Source organism: Tachypleus tridentatus, chromosome 1, assembly GCF_004210375.1.
Source record: "Tachypleus tridentatus isolate NWPU-2018 chromosome 1, ASM421037v1, whole genome shotgun sequence".
Lineage (NCBI taxonomy): Eukaryota > Metazoa > Arthropoda > Merostomata > Xiphosura > Limulidae > Tachypleus > Tachypleus tridentatus.
The window spans coordinates 109,269,417-109,295,268 of NC_134825.1; the positions used below are offsets into that span (position 1 = coordinate 109,269,417).

Below are 25,852 nucleotides of genomic sequence, written 5' to 3' on the forward strand. Positions count from 1 at the left end.
ATTTGAGCTAACATAAGAGGACAACAGTTACCCATTTCAACAATCTTAGTGCACGGACGTCTACAAGCACTGCCTTCAGCGGTTTGTCTAGGATATTTTCATATGGTTTGTTTGTTTTTGAATTTTGCGCAAAGCTACTCGAGGGCTATTATGCACTAGCCGTCACGACATTTGTGTAAACCAATAAGTGACATAATATGGACCCTGGAATGACCATTTGTTGACGGATAACGTCACGACATTTGTGTAAACCAATAACTAACATAATATAGACCCAGGAATGACCATTTGTTGACGGATAACGTCACACATTTGTGTAAGCCAATAACTAACATAATATAGACCCCAGAATGACCATTTGTTGACGGCTAACGTCACGAAATGTGGGTGAAAAGTGTTCGATTTAAACGTTTACATATAACACTTTGGAGACAAAAATTAAAATTCCCTGGCGGCAGGAAATAGGTGGTGTTCAAAATTGATGAAAAGTATAACATAGAACAAATGTCTTCAAATAATAAATGTAATTTTTATTGATGTATTAATCTACCAGTGTTTCGTAATATTCATGATGTCAGAAAAACACGTTGGGTTCAGAAGTTTTCCTGTTTGGCCCCGAAGACGAGAGGTCCACCTTTCGAAGGCGCCCGGGTTAAAGGGTTTTTATCGTGTGTTAATGTTTCATTATATGGACATGTTTCGTAAACATTATTGTACTTTGACGTTGTATTAATGTATTGATATAATTTCATTAACTATCATTTCAATACTACCTGTTTCCTTAAGTATCGGGAATTATATATTTATCCATAAAAATCAAAACGTAGCTCGAGCACAATAAACAAGAAATACTTGTATGCTACTATTTGCTGCTCTTAGATGTCGCTAACGTATATGAGGTTTGTTAAAAGTGAATTACCTGTTTGAAAAATAGATATTTTAACACTTTACAATCAGTGTTTTTATTTAAATATTACGTTCGTCAACACCACTAGCAGAGTTTGTGGTTGGTACTTTTAAACGTGCCCGAGAACGTCACGTTTCCAGTAAAACGTGCTCTTAAGGGATTTATTGTTTTACTGAATAACAAGTCTTTTGTATGATGTCGATTATGCACTGTAGCGACATCTATGAAGTTCAAATTTCTGCAGTCTGTCAAAGCCGAAACGAGTCCACGTGCTTTGTAGAGTGTCATTTCGTTTGAGTTTATAAAGTTACAGAGAAAGACATTAATGCAAGGGCACCATGTCACGGCAGTAACGTAATACCTATGACATTTTCACGAAATGAAACCTTGTGGTTCCGAGCTTGACCGGGATTTGATTCAAGGTCATTTTGTCATAATGAAAGAAGTCTTGTTATTGAGAGAGTTGGAGACAACACGTCGGATAAGCAAAATCTCTCGTTGTGCTCTTATGAACTGTATTTATTGTTCTCACTTAGTACCCCTACACCTGGAGTTTGTTTTTTACTGTTAAAATGTTTAGGTGTTTTTTTTCGCTATTGCTGTAAATTGTTGTCGGAAGTTACAATTTAAGAACTGAAATACATGTTGCTAGCTCATGGTGTACTAATTGATTGACCCGATTGTGAGTGAACCCCTTGCATATTTCGTAATTATTCCATCAGAACTAATAAGGCCCCGGCATGGCCAGGTGGGTTAAGGCACTCGAATCATAATCCAAGGGTCGCGGGTTCGAATCTCGGTCCCAACAAACATGCTCGCCCTTTCAGCCTTGGGGGCGTTATATAGTTACGGTCAATCCCACTATTCGTTGGTAAAAGAGTAGCCCAAGAGTTGGCAGTGGGTGGTGATGACTAGTCTTACACTGCTACATTAACGCAGATAGCCCTCGTGTAGCTTTGGACGAAATTCGAAACAAAACTAACATACGTATGAGGAAGCCCTCCAATGGCATAGCGTTATGTCTACGGACTTACATCGCTAATAAACATGTTTCGATACCCGTAGTATGCAGATCACAGATACCCCATTCTGTAGCTTTGTGCTTAATTCAAAACAACTTTCTGAGAAAGTCCCATAAGAACTTCAAGACCTCTGGGAAACATTTAATTAAAAAAGACGCATGCGCTGTGCAGCTCTGTGTAGCATGTCCCTAATTTGATTGGTGCTCGTAGAGAAAAAACAATCATTAGGAACGATTCGTTTCAAGTCGTGATTACAATATTTGTAGGACACAAACAAGACATGAACAAAATTTCGGTTTTCCAAGATTAAAACTGCGTCCGAGTGATGTAAAAATACATTGTAACATTTGTAAGTGAGACACAGCTTACTTAATTCGCTGTACTCCATATTGGGTTAATGGTTTCTATTTATGACTCAAGTTGATTGTTTGCATTCATCACGTGATAGTATTAATGATATCCCTACGTCTGAAGAATACATGTAAAGAAAAAATTAAACTTTTATTTATTTTATTTTTGTTAAAGATGTCGCACTCAGCTGTTAAACTGGCGGGCCCGGCATGGCCAGGTGGTTAGGGCACTCGCTTCGTAATCTGAGGGTTGAAAGTTCAAACCCTCATCACACCAAACATGATCGCCCTTTCACCCGTGGGAGTGTTATAATATGACGGCCAATCCTATTATTTGTTAGTAAAAGAGTAGCTCAAAAGTTAACACCACATGGTGATGACTACCTACATTCTCTCCAGTCTTACACTGCTAAATTAGGGACGGCTAACGCAGGTAGCCCTCGCGTAAGTTTGCGCCAAATTAAACAAAAAACTGTTAAACTGGCCCATTGGTTAGGATACTGGAATTTTGGTTATCTGTGGTTCGAGTACCGATATCACCAATTCATGTATCACGCTTCGAACTTCAGGGTCGTGGATGCGTGACATAAGTGGCAGTCAAATCCCACTGTTCAGTATGACAACAGTTGGCTGTGGGTGGTGTTGAACAGCTGCATTTCCACTGGTGTACCACTTTAAATTATGGATGGATAGCCTCTTTGGATTAAATCCAACAAACGACCATATAACTTCAATGTGACGAAAAGAGCTAACGTCAGAGATCGAATTAAAAGTCTAAGTTACACGGTATATAAATAAAAATCCAGTAAAAAAATTTACTGTGAGATATCTATAATAAGAAAAGAAACAAGAAACGTACTTGTAAAACTGGAAAAAGGTTGAAACAAACATTATTTTGATAAAAGATATAAAATATGATTCTATGAGGTGATTGAACTTATATATATATTTATATGTGACAACAGGTTTATGTTGTTAACTTTAATAAATTACTGATATATTTGTTGGAAGAAACTTTTGTTAATGCAATTATATTATGTATTTTATTAGTAGTAAAGGATTAGGGTTATAAACGAGTAAAAATTGTTTCAAAACTAGTTGGTGGATACAGTGACATCTGTACTACACGTGAGCAGTCGAATATGGGTAAGAGGTTTTGTATGGTGTATAATAATCTATGTTAGGGTTAGTTGAGACAACAACCATCTAAAAAGACGTGTGTTAAATATAACGAACCGTTTGTTTTCTGTTTATATGACGTCACTGTTTCTTTTTCTACTTTCGCTTGCGTTGGCTTGTGCTTGATGCTGATTGGTTAAAAGTTAACGTTAGACTTTCACAGAGGGGTTAGAAGTTCAGTCGGGTTTTTGTAACGTAACGAATGTTGGTGTGTGAACTCTGGAGTGCTCATGATTTTCGCCGGTGTATTGTGATAACTGTCTAGATTTAAAACTGTGCGTCTATATCGTGTACTTACCCAAATTTTTGTTTCTTCTCATGTCTGCTTCTGCTGCTGACATAGCAACAGTGAGTATGCCATTTTATATCTTACTCTGTTTTATTTTACCATTGTTAAAACGTTCGTTAAGCCTTCATAAATTCGTGTATTTAAAACAATAGTTCAACTTGTATTTTCGTAATTTCATAATACTGAATGAAACAAAACCTGCATTGTTGTGGAAAGAAGTTGTTACTTGGTGTGCTGTTTGTCCTCTGAACTTCCAGTGTGAATATATATAAAAAAAGTTTTGTAAAGGTCTAACATAAGCACGTTACGATAATCATAATAAAATTTGGCACTTACAAAAGAACACAGCAAATAAATACGTGCCGGACCAGGACTTCATGTTAATGTTAATAAATAAAACATAGATAATTCACTAACTATATTTAGATTCAGTTTATAGAACTTATGGCAGGGTGTTTATTTACTGTTTAAGTTACAAGAGTACATCTCGTGTGATCATAAATTTACATATATTACTACATTAACATTATCTGTATATCACTGTCAGAAAAGCTGGTTTCACTTTCATAATACATATATAATTACTCAAACGTGATAGACTAGAAGTATGAGTGTACGTTTTAATGTGACTAAACATTCATGGATGAACTAGACGGTAGAAGAAATAGTAAACGAATGATAAACAACACGTCAACCAAAATAAATAATAATAATAAAAAATAAATAGAATTCGCAATCTCACAGTATAAAAAAATTAAACTTTAAATTACGAACTTGTGTTTATACCGGTAGGTGTCGCTAATTTATCTTCACGCCTGTTGCAACAATTGATGTAAAGAACTAACATGGAGTTGTTTGAACTAATTAATGGGTTTAATTACGTTTTATAATATTTTGCCACTGGTGTTGTAAGGGCCCACTTTAACCATCAAAGGCAAGGAGTTGTAACCATTTTGATGTATTATTAATTTAAATAGATTAAACTGCCGGATGAACTCGAACGTAACTGAAGAGTTAATTTTTTTTTTTTTTTACATTAATACGGATGTTATACAATATTTCCAGATGTATCGGGAAGAGAGTAGTGAAACTGAGGTACCTTTAGTTTTTTTTGTTTAAAAATATTGCTTTAGGATGTGCGAGTTTATATATTTCAAATTTAAAGTAAGATTTACACTCGTACTCGTGGTACTAATACCAGAATGTACACTCGTACTCGTGGTACTAATACCAGAATGTATTTGATAGTTCTGAGAAGTTAAAGTATCTAGTTTCGCCCTGTCCAAAAACTAATCAGTCCAACTCCAATACGACAGATACAACAGTAGTAATTTATATTATCAAACTGCACAAATATCAACTGTTATGATGTGTAACTCGGTTCACTAAGGACATGCTTTAAAGATACAAACAGACTGATACCATCAAAAATGCACCATTTTTGGTGAAAATCACTAAAGTGTTTCCAGTGGGGCATGTACACAGATTCCCCATATTTCCAGTTGGGCACGTCCACAGATTCCCCATATTTCCAGTGGGGCATGTCCACAAATTCCCCAGTACGGCTTAAACAGCCCTTTAAAGGTTAGCATCTGTTCTTTGTGGATTTCGACCTGAACGAGTATAAGAAATACCTTCAGTTATCTTCGTTAGTTAAGTAATGATACTCATGATACTGATATTGGTTCAAGTTTCGGTGTATTTATTCGTATGATTACAGATATAGATAATAACATAACTTTTTTATGTATAAAATTATTAAACGATAATTTGAAATAGTGTTTTATACATGGCACATTCAAACTGCAGAAAACAAAAAAGATGTAACCGTCAGTGTAATTGCACGACTGTGAGTTGTGCACTGTGTAGGAACTCGCGAGGTGGAGTCGAGGGAACTATTCAGTATTATTCTTTTCTTTTTATAAAGTAAACTGTGAAACATAACTGGCATTATTTATGCTAAGAGTCTCAAAGTATCTTAGGTTTCTCCTCTTGTGATTCGATATCATTTGTGAGTGTTTTTCTTTTTGTGGTTCGATGGACATGAGTAAGGAGGGAATATTGCCAGACCTTTATGGCCCGTCAACAAGTTCTCAAAGAAACCTTAGCGGACTTTCAACAATAGACACAAAGTTTACAAAAAGATACTTTGTTTATTCGAACCTTTTGAAACAGTTATCGTGGAAACGTTCACTACTACAGAAATTAATAAAGAATCGATTATGTTAAACAAACCAATGGAAGAGAGACTTGCACGTGCGTGTAGTAACTCGGCAGTCTTTTCCCTTGCGAGATACGTGACTAGTACCTTTGTCGTGTTAGTTTATGGACAGTGCGTGGCCTAATGGTACAAGGATGATAATATGGTGCCAGTGTTACAACCATTTAGTCCATATATTTATAAACCACATTTCAGATGGATAACTACAGTACTTGTTAGTCCATTTAGTCCATATATTTATAAACCACATTTCAGATGGATAACTACAGTACTTGTTTTGTAGTTTGTAAGAATTTGAGTGTAAAAACAACAGGGTGTATAACACTGTTAACGTGTCGGTTAGATATAACAATTAAAAACAAAACTCTTGTAAATGTAGTTGGTGATTTAGTTAACTTCGCTTTTCGATTACGGATACTGAGAAAGCTCGGGGCTAACTGCTAAAAGAGTTGACGAAATTCGGGATTCGATTCTTCCCTGTGGTGGAGGACATAGCGTGTATAACTTACTGTGTTGCTAAACTTCTAACTGTGATCTTACTAAGGTGACCACGTTTTGTTGTATCCTGCAGAAAATAGTCACAATTATTGACCGTACGTTGTGGCGCGCCTCCTGGTGGATCAGTAGTGAGCAAAAGATTATGATGCTAAAATCAATAGGGTTTCGATACTCGCGGTAATCACAGCACAGATAATTCATTGTGAAGCTTCGCGCTTAACAACAAACGTTATTGTTGTTTCTTAGGCCTAAAGTTCGTTTGTTCATAAATTAGCTGTTTAATTAGGGGCTGATTAGTTTCAGAGGTGCTTATTAAACAAACACCTATTACTAGATTCAAACAACGATAGAGATTGCAGTGTATTAAAACTCGCCATCTATTAGGGGGCTTCTGTAACGCTCTTGGCATACTCGAAATATCAGGAAAATACGGATGTAAGGTGGGGAAAAAAAATAAGTGTGGGTGTGCTTCGAATACTGTGCATCATTTGACCCCTTGTAAACGCGAGGGTTCAAGTAAACAGTGGGGAATTTGACTTTTTACCCCAGGACTTGTAGAACAGATCATGATAGTTAACACATCTTAAGGAAAATATATATAATTCTGTGATTCAAGTTCAAATGATTACGTGTATAGATTGCACATGCGCAGAAGTTCTGTTCAGCTGAAATCGTATAAAACATTTTAAAGTATAAACTGATATTTAGGTATAAAAGTGTGTGTGTATTTTTATATATTACGTTGGTTTTTTGTTGTGTTTTTTATTAAAAGTATTAACAATTTATGGTGAACGTAAGATAACAGCAAGCCTTGGGGTAGGATGAGATTCCATGCAGAAAAAGTAAAAACTACATGTTTAAAAATACTGTAATTAATTAATTATACCATACGGATATCAAAATTAAAAACGAAGTGTTATTTTTAATTTTATTTTCTGCTTTTCTCGATTAATTAATTGAATTAAACAAGAGAAGATTAGATATTCAAATTATGTACCAGATAAAGTTTACGTCGGGACGATTCTGTCAGGTTAACCTTGGTCGTCAGCAAAGCTTTGATCGGTAAACGTTGTGGTTGTTTATATTTATAGCCATGTCATGTTTTAAAATACAGAAAATTATTATTATTTTTTTTTTCAGATGTGGTAATCGGTAACTGCACTGCCTCACGTCATGGCTTATGTCGCGCGTTTAATCACCGCCACAGACTCCACCCATTTTGTAACGTCAATCTGGTTTAGACGTTTGTTATCGAGTGCGAGTTGTTTTGCATGCGCTTGCAAACATATTTTTATTGTGCAACTTTCAAGTATGTAAAAATATTTTGTTTTTAATCCCTAATGTGGATAAGTGGATAATAAGAAAACAAATGAATCCAGATAATGGTGAACACTTAGAAAATAAAGACAGTTTAATTGATTCTGGTATTACTGATGAAAATAGAATGGCACGTGACTGGAAAAACGTAAAACGAAAATTTAATGAAAGTTGGGAGTTGAAATTTGTAGTGATTGAAACAAATAATGAACCAGTGTGTGTTTTGTGTGACTAAGTGTTTAGGAATAATAAAGTATACAACCTTAAGCAACACTTTAACAATTTTCACAAGAAACTTGATGTAAAATTTCCAGTTGATAGCAAAAATTGTATGAATGAAATTAGCCGTCTGAAAGCACAACTTTATGAACAAGGAGAGGCCTAAAAAGATTTTTTTATTATCGATAGAACTAGTTACATTAGCTATCTATAAAGTAGCTTGGATTCTAACTAAAAAAAAAAAGAATTCATTTTCTGATCCTGAACTAGTAAAAGAAATGTTGATTGTGGTCATTAAAACTCTGTTGAAGAATTATGATTCAAAAATAGAATATGGTATTCTTCAAAAGGTAAATAATTTACAATTAAGTCGAAGAACAATTGCCCGCAGAATGCTATGGTTAGTGAAAGACATAGAAAATCAGTTGTTTGAACAACTAAAAGACTGTTTGTATTATTCTTCAGCACTAGACGAGTCAACAGATGTTAGTGACACTGCACAGTTGATATTTTGGGTTCGATATGTTACTTCAGATCTTCAAGTTAGGGAAGAAATGTTTGGCCGTTGTAGATAACGAAATCAAACGTGGAAAAAAAAAACATCTTTGAAAATTTTCAATGTGGATTTAAAAAAAAACTGGTTTCTATCACAACAGATGGCGCTCTCGCAATGACTGAGGCGATATTAGGATTTATTTCTCTTCTGAAGTAACATTTAATTGAAAATAATGTGAAGTCCACGCTGTCATCTTTCCATTGTATTTTGCATCATGAAAATGTATGTGTTCAGATGTCTAAAAGTGATGAATTGAAAAATTTAATGGACATTGTAAATATTGTGAATTATATTAGAACGATCCATCGATAGTTTGTCGAGCCTTTGAAGAAAAGCAGTGACTGTAATTTTGATGTTCTCACTGATTTTGCAAATGTAAGATGGTTAAGTAGAGGAAAAGTCTAAAAATGATTCACTTCCTTATTTCCTCAAATAAAAAGAACGTCTTGTTGAAAAAGGTGAGATTGAACATTTCCCTGAAATTGAAACTTTATTATGGCAGTATGATTTGTACTTTCTGTGTGATATGATGGGTCACTTGAATAATTTGAATACAAATCTTCAGGGAAGAATCCTGAATTTCAGTTAAAGCTAAACCTCCTTACGGAACAATTACAAAAGAATGATTCGACACATTTTCCAAAGTTGAATAGTTTTATAGAAAATAATGACTGTGATACCTCTGATGCTAAAGATAATGTCTATGTAAACTGTATAAAAAATCTATCTCAAAAAATTGAATCACGTTTCTCCGAATTTCAAAATTTCAAAATGATATTTGAATTTTTGCATGATCCATTTCAATTTTACTTAGGAAGTTTCAGCAAGGAAATTGTGGCCACTATAAAAAATAAGTTGCACACCCCGGTACTAGACAATAAAACAGTTCTTACTCACGTATTAAGTAAGAGTAATATGAACGCAACACAGATGGAGCTACTCTCACTGAATATGATCGATGTGTTTTATGTTTAATTCGGACAAATATCACAGGGGGTTAGTGCTGTACATCGAATTTTGGAGCTGGCATTACCTTAAATTAAAACCCGCACTTCAGGCTATGGATGCGTTATAGGAGTTGTAGGCAATTCCTCAGTGTGGGTGATTGGGTGCTTCTAGCTGTGACGTATAGTTTAAAATTAGGGTTAGCGGAAGAAGAGTAGCTGTGGCATAAATACAAAAGTAGGTCAGTTATGACAGTAACGTTTTTAAGACTTAAAATTTGCATTAAAAGTAAATTTTATCTGCAGTATTTGAATATATAATTTGAAATATATCGCAATTTGAGTAACGGCGTTATATCAAATAAAGCATTTGACGTTAAATTGTATTTATTACCAAAATTCAAGTATTTATTTTAAATATTTTGTTACTGCTATCTTAGTGCCATCTATTGGGATGAAATATTTACTATGATATTTAAACGGATAAAAATATATTTTTACCAACTTATTGGAAATTATTATTTTACGCTTAATATTTAAAATAATTTTTAATCATAATAGTTAAAAATATTTTATAGTGATGTACATAATGGCAAAAACGTGAAAACAAAGTGAAAACAAAAAAAATAAAAAAGGATTTGACGAGTACAGCTAACATTTGCAAACCTCCAAACGAACCATTAAAAACAATTAAACACTTATTTGTTTAGAAGTTTAAATATTATAACCCATATAATTGGTTAGAACCCGTAAATCCTTATAATAACTCGTTTTGTAATGTTTAAAATCTGCACACTCAAGTGTATTTACAGAAATGGAACCTTTTGCCCTTTGTTTAAAATTTTAACATTCTGTGCTCGCTTCGCTTGGCATGGCCAGGTGGTTAAGACATTAGACTCGTAAACTGAGGGTCGTGGGTTCGAATCTCCATACCGCCCCCAAACATGCTCGCCCTTTCAGCCGTGGGGGTGTTATAATATGATGGTCAATCACACTATTCGTTGGTAAAAAAGTAGCTCAAGAGTTGGCGGTGGGTGGTGATGACTAGCTGCTTTCCCTGTAGTCTTACACTGCTAAATAATGGACGGCTAGTGCAGATATCCTTCGTGTAGCTTTGCGCGAAATTCAAAAACAAACAAACAAACGTGCTCGTTTCACAAAATGAGGAAGTTTTGAAATCAATACTTTTTGTTACAAGGTAATAAAAATTGTTCTCAATTGGCAGGTAAAACTTGGAAAATAACTACATATCAAATGTACACGAATATATGGTTTTGTAGGACTTGGTTGTTATAAGCATCTTCGAAGTTGAGAATCATTAAAAATATATCTTCTGTTTCTGTGTATTTTAGTAGGTCGTGAGTTATGCTCAATAGATGGCAGGACGATCGGGTAAAATTTATCTCAAAAAGTAGTCCATTAAAAAAAAAAGCCAAATTTATAAACATATTTCGCTCGAAATATGTGAAATTATATTAAAGCGTTTTTATCCGTTACCGATGGTTTATATAGTAAAGTGTTAAATACTAATTTGACGCTGATAAAACGCAAACTTGTTTAATTATAGGAAGGAACCCTAAATTGTACTTAATAGCTATTTGTCTTCCCTGAAAAACTACCTAACAATGTAAATTTGAAAATGCTCAGTAGACTTAACATTTATTGTTACAGTGAACGTAATCTGAGGGTCGCGGGTTCGCATCCACGTCGCGCCAAACATGCTCGCCCTTTTAGCCGTGGGGGCGTTATAATGTTTGGTCAATCCCACTATTCGTTAGTAAAAGAGTAGCCCAAGAGTTAGCGGTAGGTGGTGATGACTAGCTGCCTTCCCTCTAGTCTTACACTGCTAAATTAGGGACGGCTAGCACAGATAACCCTCGAGTAGCTTTGTGCGAAATTCAAAAACAAACAAACAAACACTTGAACTCTTTGGTCGGAACTAAGGTTTCACGAACACTACGGTTTAGGAACCCTGAAAGTATCTATGAACTGTGAACTCCAATCGACGTTTAATGAAACACGTTCACTAAACTGGTTAGGCACCATAACCTTTCTGGTGTAGAGTTACCCAAGAAAATGTAAATGAAAATAATTAGTGCAACGGTCTCTTACATTTTAGAGACAAGGATTTTACTTTGGAATGAGTCACATAACACACAGTTATTCAACACTAAGTCGAGTACCCGCCCAATGGACGAAAATTATGTAAGTTCACGACCAATGAAAGGTTATTTTAGAACATGGAAAGTTGCTTTCCTTGTATGTAAGGTATTAAAATAACGCTCATAAAAGCTGTCAAACACAAAATATGAAACAGCAAAATTTGCTTGTATCTCTGGAAGGAACCAACAAACCTTCATGTTGGATTTCGTGAAGATCTCTCAACAGGGGGCGAATTACTGGTTTAAAAAAACGCAAAAACATTCAAATCGCAAAATACAAAAACTCAAAATTTGTATCTCCGTATGGATCTAATGAACCTCTCTACCAATATTAGTGAAGATTTATCTAGACCCTGAGAATTAGTTACATGGAGATACAACAGCAGTACTATTATATTTATATAGATAAGTAGTTACATTGATATACAACAGACAGTACTGTTTTATTTATATAGATAAGTAGTTACATGGACGTAAAGTAGACAGTACTATTATATTTATATAGATAAGTAGTTACATTGATATACAACAGACAGTACTGCTTTATTTATATAGATAAGTAGTTACATGGACGTAAAGTAGACAGTACTATTATATTTATATAAATAAGTAGTTACTTGAACATACAACAGACAGTACTTTTATATTTATATAGATAAGTAGTTACTTGGACATACAACAGACAGTACGGTTATATTTATATAGACAAGTAGTTACATGGAGATACAACAGACAGTAGTGTTATATTTATATAGATAAGTAGTTACATTGATATACAACAGACAATACTGATTTATTTATATAGATAAGTAGTTACATAGACGTACAGTAGACAGTACTGTTATATAGATAAGTAGTTACTTGGACATACAACAGACAGTACTGTATATAGATAAGTAGTTACTTGGACATACAACAGACAGTACTGTTATATTTATATAGATAAGTAGTTACATGGACATACAACAGACAGTACTTTAATATTTATATAGATAAGTAGTTACTTGGACATACAACAGACAGTACTGTTATATTTATATAGATAAGTAGTTACTTGGACATACAACAGACAGTACTTTTATATTTATATAGATAAGTAGTTACATGGACATACAACAAACAGTACTGTTATATTTATTTAGATAAGTAGTTATATGGACATACAATATACAGTACTATTTTGTTTATAAATATACGATCTTTTAGGGTTAAGACAGCGAAGCCATTTCACATTCTCTTTATACCCTTATAAAAAACAGTTGTAAGTTTATAAACGTCTGTGGAAAGGACATGTTATTATATATTAACATTCATTCACATAATTCGTGTGATAAAACTGGTCACATGAATCGAACAAACGCTACACTGACAACTAACAAATTATACGCTGAGTCTTGTGAGGTAGAAACTTCACGCGTGATGTCACGCAAAACGTCAATAGGAATGAGAAATCCGGCCACGGTGGAAATTATGGTCTAGCGTACCAAACAAATCTTTGGTTGCTAAATGTTTCGTTGTTAATAAAACCAAAGTTTCAATTCCGTGTTCACAATACAACTTACTCAACATATTTGTGTTGTCAGATAAAATACCTCATTTAGAATATTTCTACAGGCTATTAGAAATAGTGTGTTAAAATATTTATAAAAAGGTATACAAGTTTTATTTCTATTTTTCAACATTCTAGATGGCAGATACACTAATCACAACATTATGGGTGTTAAATTAGCTTGTTTTGTCTTACGTCTTATTTTTATTTGACGCGACACTCGAGATTTCTTTATTCTGCTAAAAACAAATATACAACTGATGCGAGGACATGAATTCTAAAAACAGTCAAGATGTAAAACATTGGGTTTTTATATCGCTATAACTTGGGAAACGAAAGTTCTTCATATTAATATCGTTCTAGACCAAATTAATAAAATCAGCATGTCGGCCTGTCATCATATAATGTACTACTTTTGTAAGGTCTAATGAAGCCAGATATCTGGTAAATACTTTGGTAATGCCATCTGGTGGAAAACTTAATGTATTTCATTAGTAAGGACAACGTTAATACAACAGTTATTTGTAGGGAGGAGCATATGTGTGTGTAATACTGTTTTGAAAACTTGGGGCTCATAATACCATTAAAAACTTATAGAATTAATAATGGTTTGCTGAACAAAGGTTAGAACTGACGGTATTGTGTTGAAGAAAGGTTAGAACTGACGGTATTGTGTTGAAGAAAGGTTAGAACTGACGGTGTTGTGTTGAAGAAACGTTAGAACTGACGGTGTTGTGTTGAAGGAAGGCTAGAACTGACGGTGTTGTGTTGAAGAAAGGTTAGAATTGACGGTATTGTGTTGAAGAAAGACAAGAACTGACGGTGTTGTGTTGAAGAAAGACAAGAACTGACGGTGTTGTGTTGAAGAAAGGTTAGAACTGACGGTGTTGTGTTGAAGAGAGGTTAGAACTGACGGTATTGTGTAGAAGAGAGGTTAGAACCGACGGTATTGTGTTGAAGAAAGGTTAGAACTGACGGTGTTGTGTTGAAGAAACGTTAGAACTGACGGTGTTGTTGAAGAAACGTTAGAACTGACGGTGTTGTGTTGAAGAAACGTTAGAACTGACGGTGTTTTGTTGAAGAAACGTTAGAACTGACGGTGTTGTGTTGAAGAAAGACAAGAACTGACGGTGTTGTGTTGAAGAAAGGTTAGAACTGACGGTGTTGTGTTGAAGAAAGGTTAGAACTGACGGTGTTGTGTTGAAGAAAGGTTAGAACTGACGGTGTTGTGTTGAAGAAAGGTTAGAACTGACGGTGTTGTGTTGAAGAGAGGTTAGAACTGACGGTATTGTGTTGAAGAGAGGTTAGAACTGACGGTATTGTGTTGAAGAAAGACAAGAACTGACGTTGTTGTGTTGAAGAAAGGTTAGAACTGACGGTGTTGTGTTGAAGAAAGGTTAGAACTGACGGTGTTGTGTTGAAGAGAGGTTAGAATTTACAGTGTTGTGTTGAAGAAAGACAAGAATTGACGGTGTTGTGTTGAAGAAAGACAAGAACTGACGGTGTTGTGTTGAAGAAAGACAAGAACTGACGGTGTTGTGTTGAAGAAAGACAAGAACTGACGGTTTTGTGTTGAAGAAAGACAAGAACTGACGGTGTTGTGTTGAAGAAAGGTTAGAACTGACGGTATTGTGTTGAAGAGAGGTTAGAACTGACGGTGTTGTGTTGAAGAGAGGTTAGAACTGACGGTGTTGTGTTGAAGAAAGGTTAGAACTGACGGTGTTGTGTTGAAGAAAGGTTAGAACTGACGGTGTTGTGTTGAAGAAAGACAAGAACTGACGGTGTTGTGTTGAAGAAAGACAAGAACTGACGGTGTTGTGTTGAAGAAAGACAAGAACTGACGGTGTTGTGTTGAAGAAAGACAAGAACTGACGGTGTTGTGTTGAAGAAAGGTTAGAACTGACGGTGTTGTGTTGAAGAAAGGTTAAAACTGACGGTGTTGTGTTGAAGAAAGGTTAAAACTGACGGTGTTGTGTTGAAGAAAGGTTAAAACTGACGGTGTTGTGTTGAAGAAAGACAAGAACTGACGGTGTTGTGTTGAAGAAAGACAAGAACTGACGGTGTTGTGTTGAAGAGAGGTTAGAACTGACGGTGTTGTGTTGAAGAGAGGTTAGAACTGACGGTATTGTGTTGAAGAGAGGTTAGAACTGACGGTATTGTGTTGAAGAGAGGTTAGAACTGACGGTATTGTGTTGAAGAGAGGGTAGAACTGACGTTGTTGTGTTGAAGAAAGGTTAGAACTGACGTTATTGTGTTGAAGAAAGGTTAGAACTGACGGTATTGTGTTGAAGAAAGGTTAGAACTGACGGTATTGTGTTGAAGAAAGGTTTGAACTGACGGTGTTGTGTTGAAGAAAGGTTTGAACTGACGGTGTTGTGTTGAAGAAAGGTTTGAACTGACGGTGTTGTGTTGAAGAAAGGTTTGAACTGACGGTGTTGTGTTGAAGAAAGGTTTGAACTGACGGTGTTGTGTTGAAGAAAGGTTTGAACTGACGGTGTTGTGTTGAAGAAAGACAAGAACTGACGTTGTTGTGTTGAAGAAAGACAAGAACTGACGTTGTGTTGAAGAAAGGTTAGAACTGACGTTGTTGTGTTGAAGAAAGGTTAGAACTGACGTTGTTGTGTTGAAGAAAGGTTAGAACTGACGTTGTTGTGTTGAAGAAAGGTTAGAACTGACGTTGTTGTGTTGAAGAAAGGTTAGAACCGACGTTGTTGTGTTGAAGAAAGGTTAGAACTGACGTTGTGTGTGAAGAAAGGTTAGAACCGACGTTGTTGTGTTGAAGAGGTTAGAACCGACGTTATTGTGTTGAAGAAAGGTTAGAACCGACGTTGTTGTGTTGAAGAAAGGTTAGAACTGACGGTGTTGTGTTGAAGAAAGGTTAGAACTGACGGTGTTGTGTTGAAGAAAGGTTAGAACTGACGGTGTTGTGTTGAAGAAACGTTAGAACTGACGGTGTTGTGTTGAAGAAAGGTTTGAACTGACGGTGTTGTGTTGAAGAAAGGTTTGAACTGACGGTGTTGTGTTGAAGAAAGGTTTGAACTGACGGTGTTGTGTTGAAGAAAGGTTTGAACTGACGGTGTTGTGTTGAAGAGAGGTTAGAACTGACGGTGTTGTGTTGAAGAAAGACAAGAACTGACGTTGTTGTGTTGAAGAAAGACAAGAACTGAAGGTGTTGTGTTGAAGAACTGGCATAATGACTAGCCAACACTTACCCGTGACCTGAGTTAAACTCGTATTTTGTTTACTTTTAGTTTATAATTAATGTTTGTCGTATATCAGCTGACCTGGTCAGTTAACCCCGGTATTGTCAGCATTGGATATAGTAGACATAAAGTGATTGATATATAATTACTTTGTTCTGTACGTTCGTTACACATTCTTATGATATATTTCGGTTAACGAAGTTCCTTCATGTGTTACTGGTACTCCAAAGGTGGCTGTTATTTGTTAGAACATGGTTGATCGCTGTTTTGCGTCAGTGTTCCGACAAGGTCTTCCGCTAGAGGCCCTTACAGTACACAGAAGAGAATAATCTTCGTGACGTGAAATGTGATTGTTGGTAGGTCTGTACTTGCGGATAGATAGGTGTTATTTTATTCGTAGATGGTGTACGTTTCCCAAGCCTAAGTGTGCTTGTATGTTCCCAGCTTCTGCCGTGTTGACCATGGCGAAACCCGATCCGCCTCCGAGAACCTTCCGTAGCTTGGGGGAAAACGTCCCTGACAGGCCTGCCGTTAACAGACTTCTGTCCTCTAGTTCGGTGAAGCCGCAGGTGCTTACCTACACCCCTTCCCACCACACGGTGTCCCCCGTATCTTCACAAGGTGGGTTGGGATATCGGTTTGCCAGTGTAGACAGGTTAACACAACGACAACGGGTATATGACAGCAGCCAAGGAAGCCCGATCCAAAGTGCTTTTCATTCTTATGGCAGTCTTTCCAGGACGTTGCCACCACATCTCAACGTAAGTTCAATAATGAGTTCATTTACGCGCGTCCGTGGTTGGCTGAGAAATGTATAATTTTTGTCTTTACTTATTCAGTATGTACATATATTTCACGGTGATTTAGACAAACGTCTATTGACGCCCATGTTTGCATCGCTAACTTGTGCCTCTCACTCCCGGTAGGGTCCAGTATTACATCATATTGAGTAATTATGTGTTTTCATTTGTCTCATACAATCTTCATTATGAAAAACAAACCAAAAGCATCTAACAAGCTCTGTGTTAAAACAATTGGAGACCCAGTTAGTAACAATGTGATTTTATGGGTTTCTACGTATCTGACACTAGCATCACGTATTTATGTTTTATCTTTAAAATTTCTAGTACAACTGCCTTAACCACACGAACTGACTTGAAACTCTGGCGTTCTAAATATGATGTATAATTTCATAAATTCCTTTCGGAAGCAATATGGTGTGTGTCAGTTTCAACCTAACGTGTTTACAACCAGTATTGTCCTCTTGTGTGGCTTATGTTCTCCACTTCAAGGAGTGGTTTAGATACGTGAGCTACTTGTCAGTTAGTGAAAACAGAAGAACCATTAGTAAAGATTTACTTTTATAGTGTAATAGTAGTAAACACGCTCTCTGTGTGTATGGGTATTGATGTTTATATACTCAGGAGGGTTAGGTTTCGCTTGCTCTGTGTGTATGGGTATTTGGGTATTGATGTTTATATACTCAGGAGGGTTAGGTTTCGCTCTCTGTGTGTATGGGTATTTGGGTATTGATGTTTATGTACTCAGGAGGGTTAGGTTTCGCTCTCTCTGTGTGTATGGGTATTTGGGTATTGATGTTTATATACTCAGGAGAGTTAGGTTTCGCTCTCTGTGTGTATGGGTATTGATGTTTATATACTCAGAAGGTTTAGGTTTCGCTCTCTGTGTGTATGGGTATTGATGTTTATATACTCAGGAGGATTAGGTTTCGCTCTCTGTGTGTATGGGTATTTGGGTATTGATGTTTATATACTCAGGAGGGTTAGGTTTCGCTCTCTGTGTATGGGTATTTGGGTATTGATGTTTATATACTCAGGAGGGTTAGGTTTCGCTCTCTGTGTGTATGGGTATTTGGGTACTGGTGTTTATATACTCAGGAGGGTTAGGTTTCGCTCTCTGTGTATGGGTATTTGGGTATTGATGTTTATATACTCGGGAGGGTTAGGTTTCGCTCTCTGTGTATGGGTATTTGGGTACTGGTGTTTATATACCCAGGAGGGTTAGGTTTCGTTAACCTCTTCCTCCATCCTTTAAATTGTTGGTTTTACATTTGTCAAGTGTATTTATATATTGTACACGAAGGCCAGAGTAACCCTCACTAACTCAGGCCTCTATCAGGACAATGTCCATGCACTATCTACACATACACTTGGTGCAAATAAATCATTTGTCTCTATAGTTCCATAATTATTTGCACTTTCATTTGTTAGGCATTAACTATAAAGCATTTATATAAAAAACCTTTTCAATGTTTAGTAATTAACCCCTAAACGAATGTGGAGTTTAGTTTATAGGTGGCCTTTTTTAATTTATTTATTTAGAAAATATATATTCACTGGGGAAAGTTGTTTAGAACCATTCTCATCATGTATACAGTACCTATCAAGTTCGCATAGTAGTTCATATTTTCTCCACTTTTTGTCAAAACAAGTTATTGTACAATGTAGGAGTCCATCTGCTATTGTTTCTATGTGTGTGTATTTATACATGAATTCTGATGATGTAGTTCTGGGTACTTTATAAGCTGTTATAAGTAGTGTATTTTGTATTGTTTGTAGTAGTTTTTTGCTTACCTTTATCCATACAGGTGCTGTATATTCAATGACGGGTCTTATGTATGTTTTATATATTTTTATAATGTTACCTGCCGTGACTCCGCTGATTTTACCAGTTAGACTCCTAGCATAGTTTGGTCTTTGACAAAGTTTTGTTCTAATATGATTTAGGTGGTTTATCTACGTTTGTTTTAAATAAAATGCTCGTCCTAAAAATTTGCAGATGTAGCAGTCTGGAGTAGTTCTCCATTCATATAGATCTGGAGTAGTTTTCCATTCATATAAATCTGTTGTTGTGGTTTTTCATGTTTAGTTAACTTATTGAATACTGCTAGTTGTGTTTATTTTGATTCTATATTTTTGACAATATTCACTTATTATATTTAATTGTGGTTGTATGTTTGTGGCTGTTATTGCTGGTGTTGGTACACTTTTCCAGATTGTTATACATCGTAGAGGCTGTTATTCACGTACATGATAAATAGGTTAGGTGTAACCACCCCTCTTTGAGGGACACCAGCTTCTGGAGTGGAACACTCTGAGAAGGTCTCTCTTCAACATTGACTCAACATATTCTGTTTTCCAGAAAGTTAGATAGTCAGCGATAGTCCCATTTCTTACATTCGGAACCGGAGACCGTTATGCCATACAGTGTAGAAAGCCTTCTCAATATCGAGAAAGCAAGCGACAGTGCATTATCCTTTATTAAAACTGTTTACAATTGCTTCTGTTAATCTGACTAAGTGGTCTGTGGTTTGTCTGAATTTTCTGAAACCATTTTGTTGTTCTGGTAATTTTGATATCTCCAGGAATGTGGAGAGTCTATTACTGATTATTCTCTCAAAAATTTTGCCTACACAGCTGGTCAGGCTGATTGGTCGGTAGCTATTTGGGTTATTGGCTGGCTTTCCTTCTTTATGGAACATTAACACATTTGCATACTTCCAAGAAACCGGGATATAACCAGAGTGATAGATTAAAAATTCCTGTGAGATGTTCAAATAATTTCGGAGTGCCTTTTTTAAGAAGGATGACTTGTATACCATCTTTTCTTGGAGGTTTATTTTTTGTGTTAGTTATTGCTTATATGAGTTCTTGTATGGAAATTGTGTTTGTTAGCTTTGTGTTTGTGTTGTTGATTTGATAGTTATTTAAGTTGACTGGGAAGAATAGTTCAAATAGTTCACTCTTATTTGATGAAGTTGTTTACTTCATTATAAAAGTATACGTTCATGTCTGGGTCGTCGTGTGTTTTAAACGTGTTTTGAAGTTGTTGTTTGAATGTTTCGGGTTTTTCTTTATTTGTATGTGCTGTGGTATTATTGTGTTCTAGTGCTGGGTGTCGTCTTGTGTCTCTATTTGTTAGTGTTTTTAGATTTGTCCACAATTGATTCCAATCTGTTTTGTTTCATTAAGTTTGGAGCAGAAGTCGCCCCATTTTTCTTGTTTTAATAATTTAACTTCTGCTTCGATTTGGTTTCTTATTTTGTTTATTTGTGTTTTTACTTCTCTGTCTCTTGTCTCCATGTGTTGTCTTCTTCATTGTCTTCTGTGCTTGATTAGTGTTAAGTTGTTTATATGGTTTCCGTGTATTATTTATAGTTATATGTTGTTGTTGGTGTTGCTTTGTTTGAAGGCACTCCGTGATTATTTGACAGTATTTATCAATATCTCTTCTATTATTAGCTGTTTTAATAATTTGTTTGGCAGACAATGGTCTAATTATTTTTGGTATTCCTTCCATTTTTCTTGTTTGTAATCAAATTTTTCTTTTCTATATATTGTATTGTGAGATCGAAGACACACGAGATAGATGTCTACATCATTTCCCACATGAAATGTAATTAATATTTAGCTCATGTTATACGAGCTTAGGCATACGTCTTGTGTGTCACTTAGTAAACATGTTAAGAAAACATAAATTAACTTCAAAACTGTAGTTCTAATGTTTAATTAGGTGTTCCAAACGAACCTTGAAAAAGTATGTTTCATTATGTACGTATTTCTTTATTTTTACGTTTCGAAAAATTCTACATATAAATGTAGTGAGAATGTATTATGTATATGGTATTAATACACGTAGATTCTGAGCTTCATTATTTAAAGAAATGAAGATCTTACTTTATTAAGATAGCTCTAATATTCTCTGTTGTATATATATCCACCGATAGATGGCATCATTAACGTAGTTCAAATACAGAGGAAATAAAGCACAATGAAAATTCACTTGAATATTTGTAACTGCTTTTAAATTCCCAACCATTTTAAACTAATTTCGTTCAAATACTATAATATAAAAATCCTAGTGGAAGTTTTGTTGTCAAGTGATATACAGACTGTTTTCTTAATAATAATAAAATATTAGACTACTGGTAAAGATGGTTTCTTTCTATTATAATATTTCAGTTGGAGAGATAGAGAACAAAACATCACCTAGTAACTACTGTACGTAATTCTTGTTTCCATGTTTATAATACAAATTATGATACCCAAGTTAAAGTTTTCAGGAGTCGGGACAACAGGCGAGCTTTATTTATATTAGTAACCAGTTAACAAAGTTTGTTCTTATAATTTCATAAAATTCTAGTTGTCGACAAAGCGTGAGCTCTTCTTCCGCCCAGATGGAGGAACCTCAGCCACCAGCACGTCTACGTCCAACGTTACATCGACGGTCAGTTCGCCGTATTCATCGCTACAGACAAAAGATGATATTTTAAGTAGGCAGAAAGACAGAGAAAGAGAGAAGTTTCGAGAAAAAGAAATGGAGTTGGGCTCTTCCAAAGAAATGGAAGACTACGTGGGTTTTGCCAATCTGCCCAATCAGGTGTACAGGAAAGCAGTAAAACGAGGGTTTGATTTCACCATACTAGTGGTCGGTAAGTTTAATAAATTCAATAAGTTATTATGACGAGATGAATGTTTAATATTAGTTTAATTGCAGTATTTTTAAACCCGCGTCTATAGCCAACTTTATTTATTGGGTATTTTTTAACCCTAAAGCCAGGTGCTCACATATAAAAACTCGTGTGTGGATAAATGAAATGGGTTTTATCAGTAGATAAACTTTAATACATCGTTGTTTTATCAGCCAGTTAGCCAGGTGTGACACGACAGAGGTCAGTCGTGGAGGGTTGTGCATGTTCATGCGTTGGGTCATTTTAATGTCACCTGGCCATACTAGTGTCCCTAATGTTAGCCCAACGTGCCCGGAGATGAGTTTTATTTCTCAGTAAGAAAGTGCTTACAGTTTCAACACATTCCACTGCTTTGCTCCAAGTTCAGCACTGTTTCCTATAAACTCCCCACACTTACAGTTTCAACACATTCCACTGCTTTGCTCCAAGTTCAGCACTGTTTCCTATAAACTCCCCACACTTCTCTTCAACACGCTGTTTTCTGCCTCTATCTACCCCACCCACCTTCAGTCTTAAATTCACACATGATATTTTGAAACGGTCCAACGTTATATCACAATAATTAGTTAGTTCACAAAACATTTGTACGGAGTTTTAAAATTCGGAATATTTTGTGTTCGTGTTAACTGTTGTCGTGTTTATATCTTAACTCCCCCCCCCATCATATCTTTAAACTCTTTAATAGTTAAAGCTTAACACCCATCTTTGTACCAGGTTTGATAAAATTCTCCATCATTTTGGTTTAAAATACGTTTTTCATTAAATTACCCAAAACAGTCCAAATATTGTATTATGTTTTTTGGGTTTTTAACCCTTAAACAACCGGAATGCCCGCGAAAATCACGTTAACACGTCATTCATCATGAACTTAATGTTCACAAAAATACAATATTCTTATGTACAGTATTTAGGTGTGACGGAATACACTATTCTTATGAACAGTATTTAGGTGCGACGGAATACACTATTCTTATGAACAGTATTTAGGTGCGACAGAATACACTATTCTTATGAACAGTATTTATGTGCGACAGAATACACTATTTTTATGAACAGTATTTAGGTGTGACAGAATACACTATTTTTATGAACAGTATTTAGGTGTGACGGAATACACTATTTTTATGAACAGTATTTAGGTGCGACGGAATACACTATTCTTATGAACAGTATTTAGGTGCGACGGAATACACTATTCTTATGAACAGTATTTAGGTGCGACGGAATACACTATTTTTATGAACAGTATTTAGGTGCGACGGAATACACTATTTTTATGAACAGTATTTAGGTGTGACGGAATACACTATTCTTATGAACAATATTTAGGTGTGATGGAATACACTATTCATATGAACAGTAATTCGGTGTAACGGAATACACTATTTTTATGAACAATATTTAGGTGTGATGGAATACACTATTCTTATGAACAGTATTTAGGTGCGACGGAATACACTATTCTTATGAACAGTATTTAGGTGCGACGGAATACACTATTCTTATGAACAGTATTTAGGTGCGACGGAATACACTATTCTTATGAACAGTATTTAGGTGCGACGGAATACACTATTCTTATGAACGGTATTTAGGTGCGACGGAATACACTATTCTTATGAACGGTATTTAGGTGCGACGGAATACACTATTCTTATGAACAGTATTTAAGTGTGATGGAAAAACAAATTCCTTAGGACATAACAACTGTTTCTATATAAATTATTTCCGGCACTTTTGCACTCTATTTACAATTATAGTAATTAATTAACGGTTCGTATTTACAGAGTTTAAAAACTTTATCAATACCGTATGACTTCCACTTTATAACAGTGCTGTACACGGACAAGTTTTGACGTGAAGTTCGTCATCTGCTAATCAATCGTACAAAACATGTGACTCCTCTGTCCCTTCTGAGAGTAACTGTGACTCCTCCATCCATCCTTACAGTAACTGCGACTCCTCCGTCCATCCTCAGAGTAACTGCGACTCCTCCGTCCATCCTCAGAGTAACTGCGACTCCTCCGTCCATCCTCAGAGTAACTGCGACTCCTCCGTCCATCCTCAGAGTAACTGTTACTCCTCCGTCCATCCTTACAGTAACTGTTACTCCTCCGTCCATCCTTACAGTAACTGTGACTCCTCCGTCCATCCTTACAGTAACTGTGACTCCTCCGTCCATCCTTACAGTAACTGTGACTCCTCCGTCCATCCTTACAGTAACTGTTACTCCTCCGTCCATCCTCAGAGTAACTGCGACTCCTCCGTCCACCCTTACAGTAACTGCGACTCCTTCACCCAGAGTGTTAAGGTGTTTAATCTGTATTAGTTTCAAGATCTATAATTTAACTTCATTAGAATCAAGTGTGACTTTCCTACAGAACATCTATTGTGACATTCTTATTTTGTTATCGTAATTGAACATTTTTTAGAGTTTTAACATCTGTAATACGAACCCGTTCTGATATGTTCCTGTAGGAATGTGTCGTTCTGATTTGATAAGGCGGGGGTGGTTGGTTTTGTTAAACACAAGAAAGATAACTTCTAACACGACGTGACTGGCTTCATTAGCCACAGCTGAGCTGCAAGTCTTTATAAAGACATTGGCAGATTTGAATTACTTCATAATTCGTACAGACGTTAAGTTGAATGTGTCAGAAGCTAGCAGTTCACCATGAAATCGAGTCAGATAGTTTTAGTTATACAGACCTGTTCAGCATGTTAACATATATGTATTTTAGCTGGTGTACTCATTAAAAACATCAGGAAGACATGGGGGGGGGTAAATGTATCGTAGAGGGTCAGATCCAATCGCCAACGTCCTAAGGGTACATGTCAAGTTTGGTGACAATCGGTTCAGATGTCACCCACTTATGAACGGACACAAGTACGAGGACTTTAGTCAGATAATGGTTTAGACTGATATAGATGTGTGAGTGAACACCTTTCTCTGTGATGTAACAGTACTGCACTCTGTTAAGGATGTGTCTTTGTGATGTAAGAGTACTGCACTCTGTTAAGGATGTGTCTGAGATGTAACAGTACTGCACTCTGTTAAGGATGTGTCTGTGATGAAATAGTACTGTACTCTGCTAAGGATGTGTCTGTGATGTAACAGTACTGCACTCTGTTGAGGACGTGTCTGTGATGTAACAGTACTGCACTCTGTTGAGGACGTGTCTGTGATGTAACAGTACTGCACTCTGTTGAGGACGTGTCTGTGATGTAACAGTACTGCACTCTGTTGAGGACGTGTCTGTGATGTAACAGTACTGCACTCTGTTGAGGACGTGTCTGTGATGTAACAGTACTGCACTCTGTTGAGGACGTGTCTGTGATGTAACAGTACTGCACTCTGTTGAGGACGTGTCTGTGATGTAACAGTACTGCACTCTGTTGAGGACGTGTCTGTGATGTAACAGTACTGCACTCTGTTGAGGACGTGTCTGTGATGTAACAGTACTGCACTTTGTTGAGGACGTGTCTGTGATGTAGCAGTACTGCACTCTGTTGAGGATGTGTCTGTGTGATGTAACAGTGCTGCACTCTGTTGAGGACGTGTCTGTGTGATGTAACAGTGCTGCACTCTGTTGAGGACGTGTCTGTGATGTAACAGTGCTGCACTCTGTTGAGGACGTGTCTGTGATGTAACAGTACTGCACTCTGTTGAGGACGTGTCTGTGATGTAGCAGTACTGCACTCTGTTGAGGACGTGTCTGTGATGTAGCAGTACTGCACTCTGTTGAGGATGTGTCTGTGTGATGTAACAGTACTGCACTCTGTTGAGGATGTGTCTGTGATGTAACAGTGCTGCACTCTGTTGAGGATGTGTCTGTGTGATGTAACAGTGCTGCACTCTGTTGAGGATGTGTCTGTGTGATGTAACAGTGCTGCACTCTGTTGAGGATGTGTCTGTGTGATGTAACAGTACTGCACTCTGTTGAG

General features: G+C 36.2%; 1 protein-coding gene across 3 annotated transcripts in view; it reads left to right on the forward strand.

Moving 5' to 3' along the window:
* Positions 1-3,608: 3,608 nt before the first annotated feature.
* Positions 3,609-25,852, forward strand: part of LOC143257916 (septin-7-like) — a 37,289-nt gene continuing 15,045 nt past the window's right edge. The window contains exons 1-2 of one of the 3 annotated variants that reach the window (XM_076516981.1): positions 3,609-3,806; positions 21,580-21,868. In XM_076516981.1, the coding sequence (XP_076373096.1) occupies positions 3,777-3,806; positions 21,580-21,868 (319 nt within the window). In that variant the 5' untranslated portion in view covers positions 3,609-3,776. Of the gene's footprint in view, positions 3,807-16,749; positions 17,178-21,579; positions 21,869-25,852 lie in introns of those variants that run through there. The other 2 variants (XM_076516972.1, XM_076516964.1) reach the window with 2 other exon arrangements.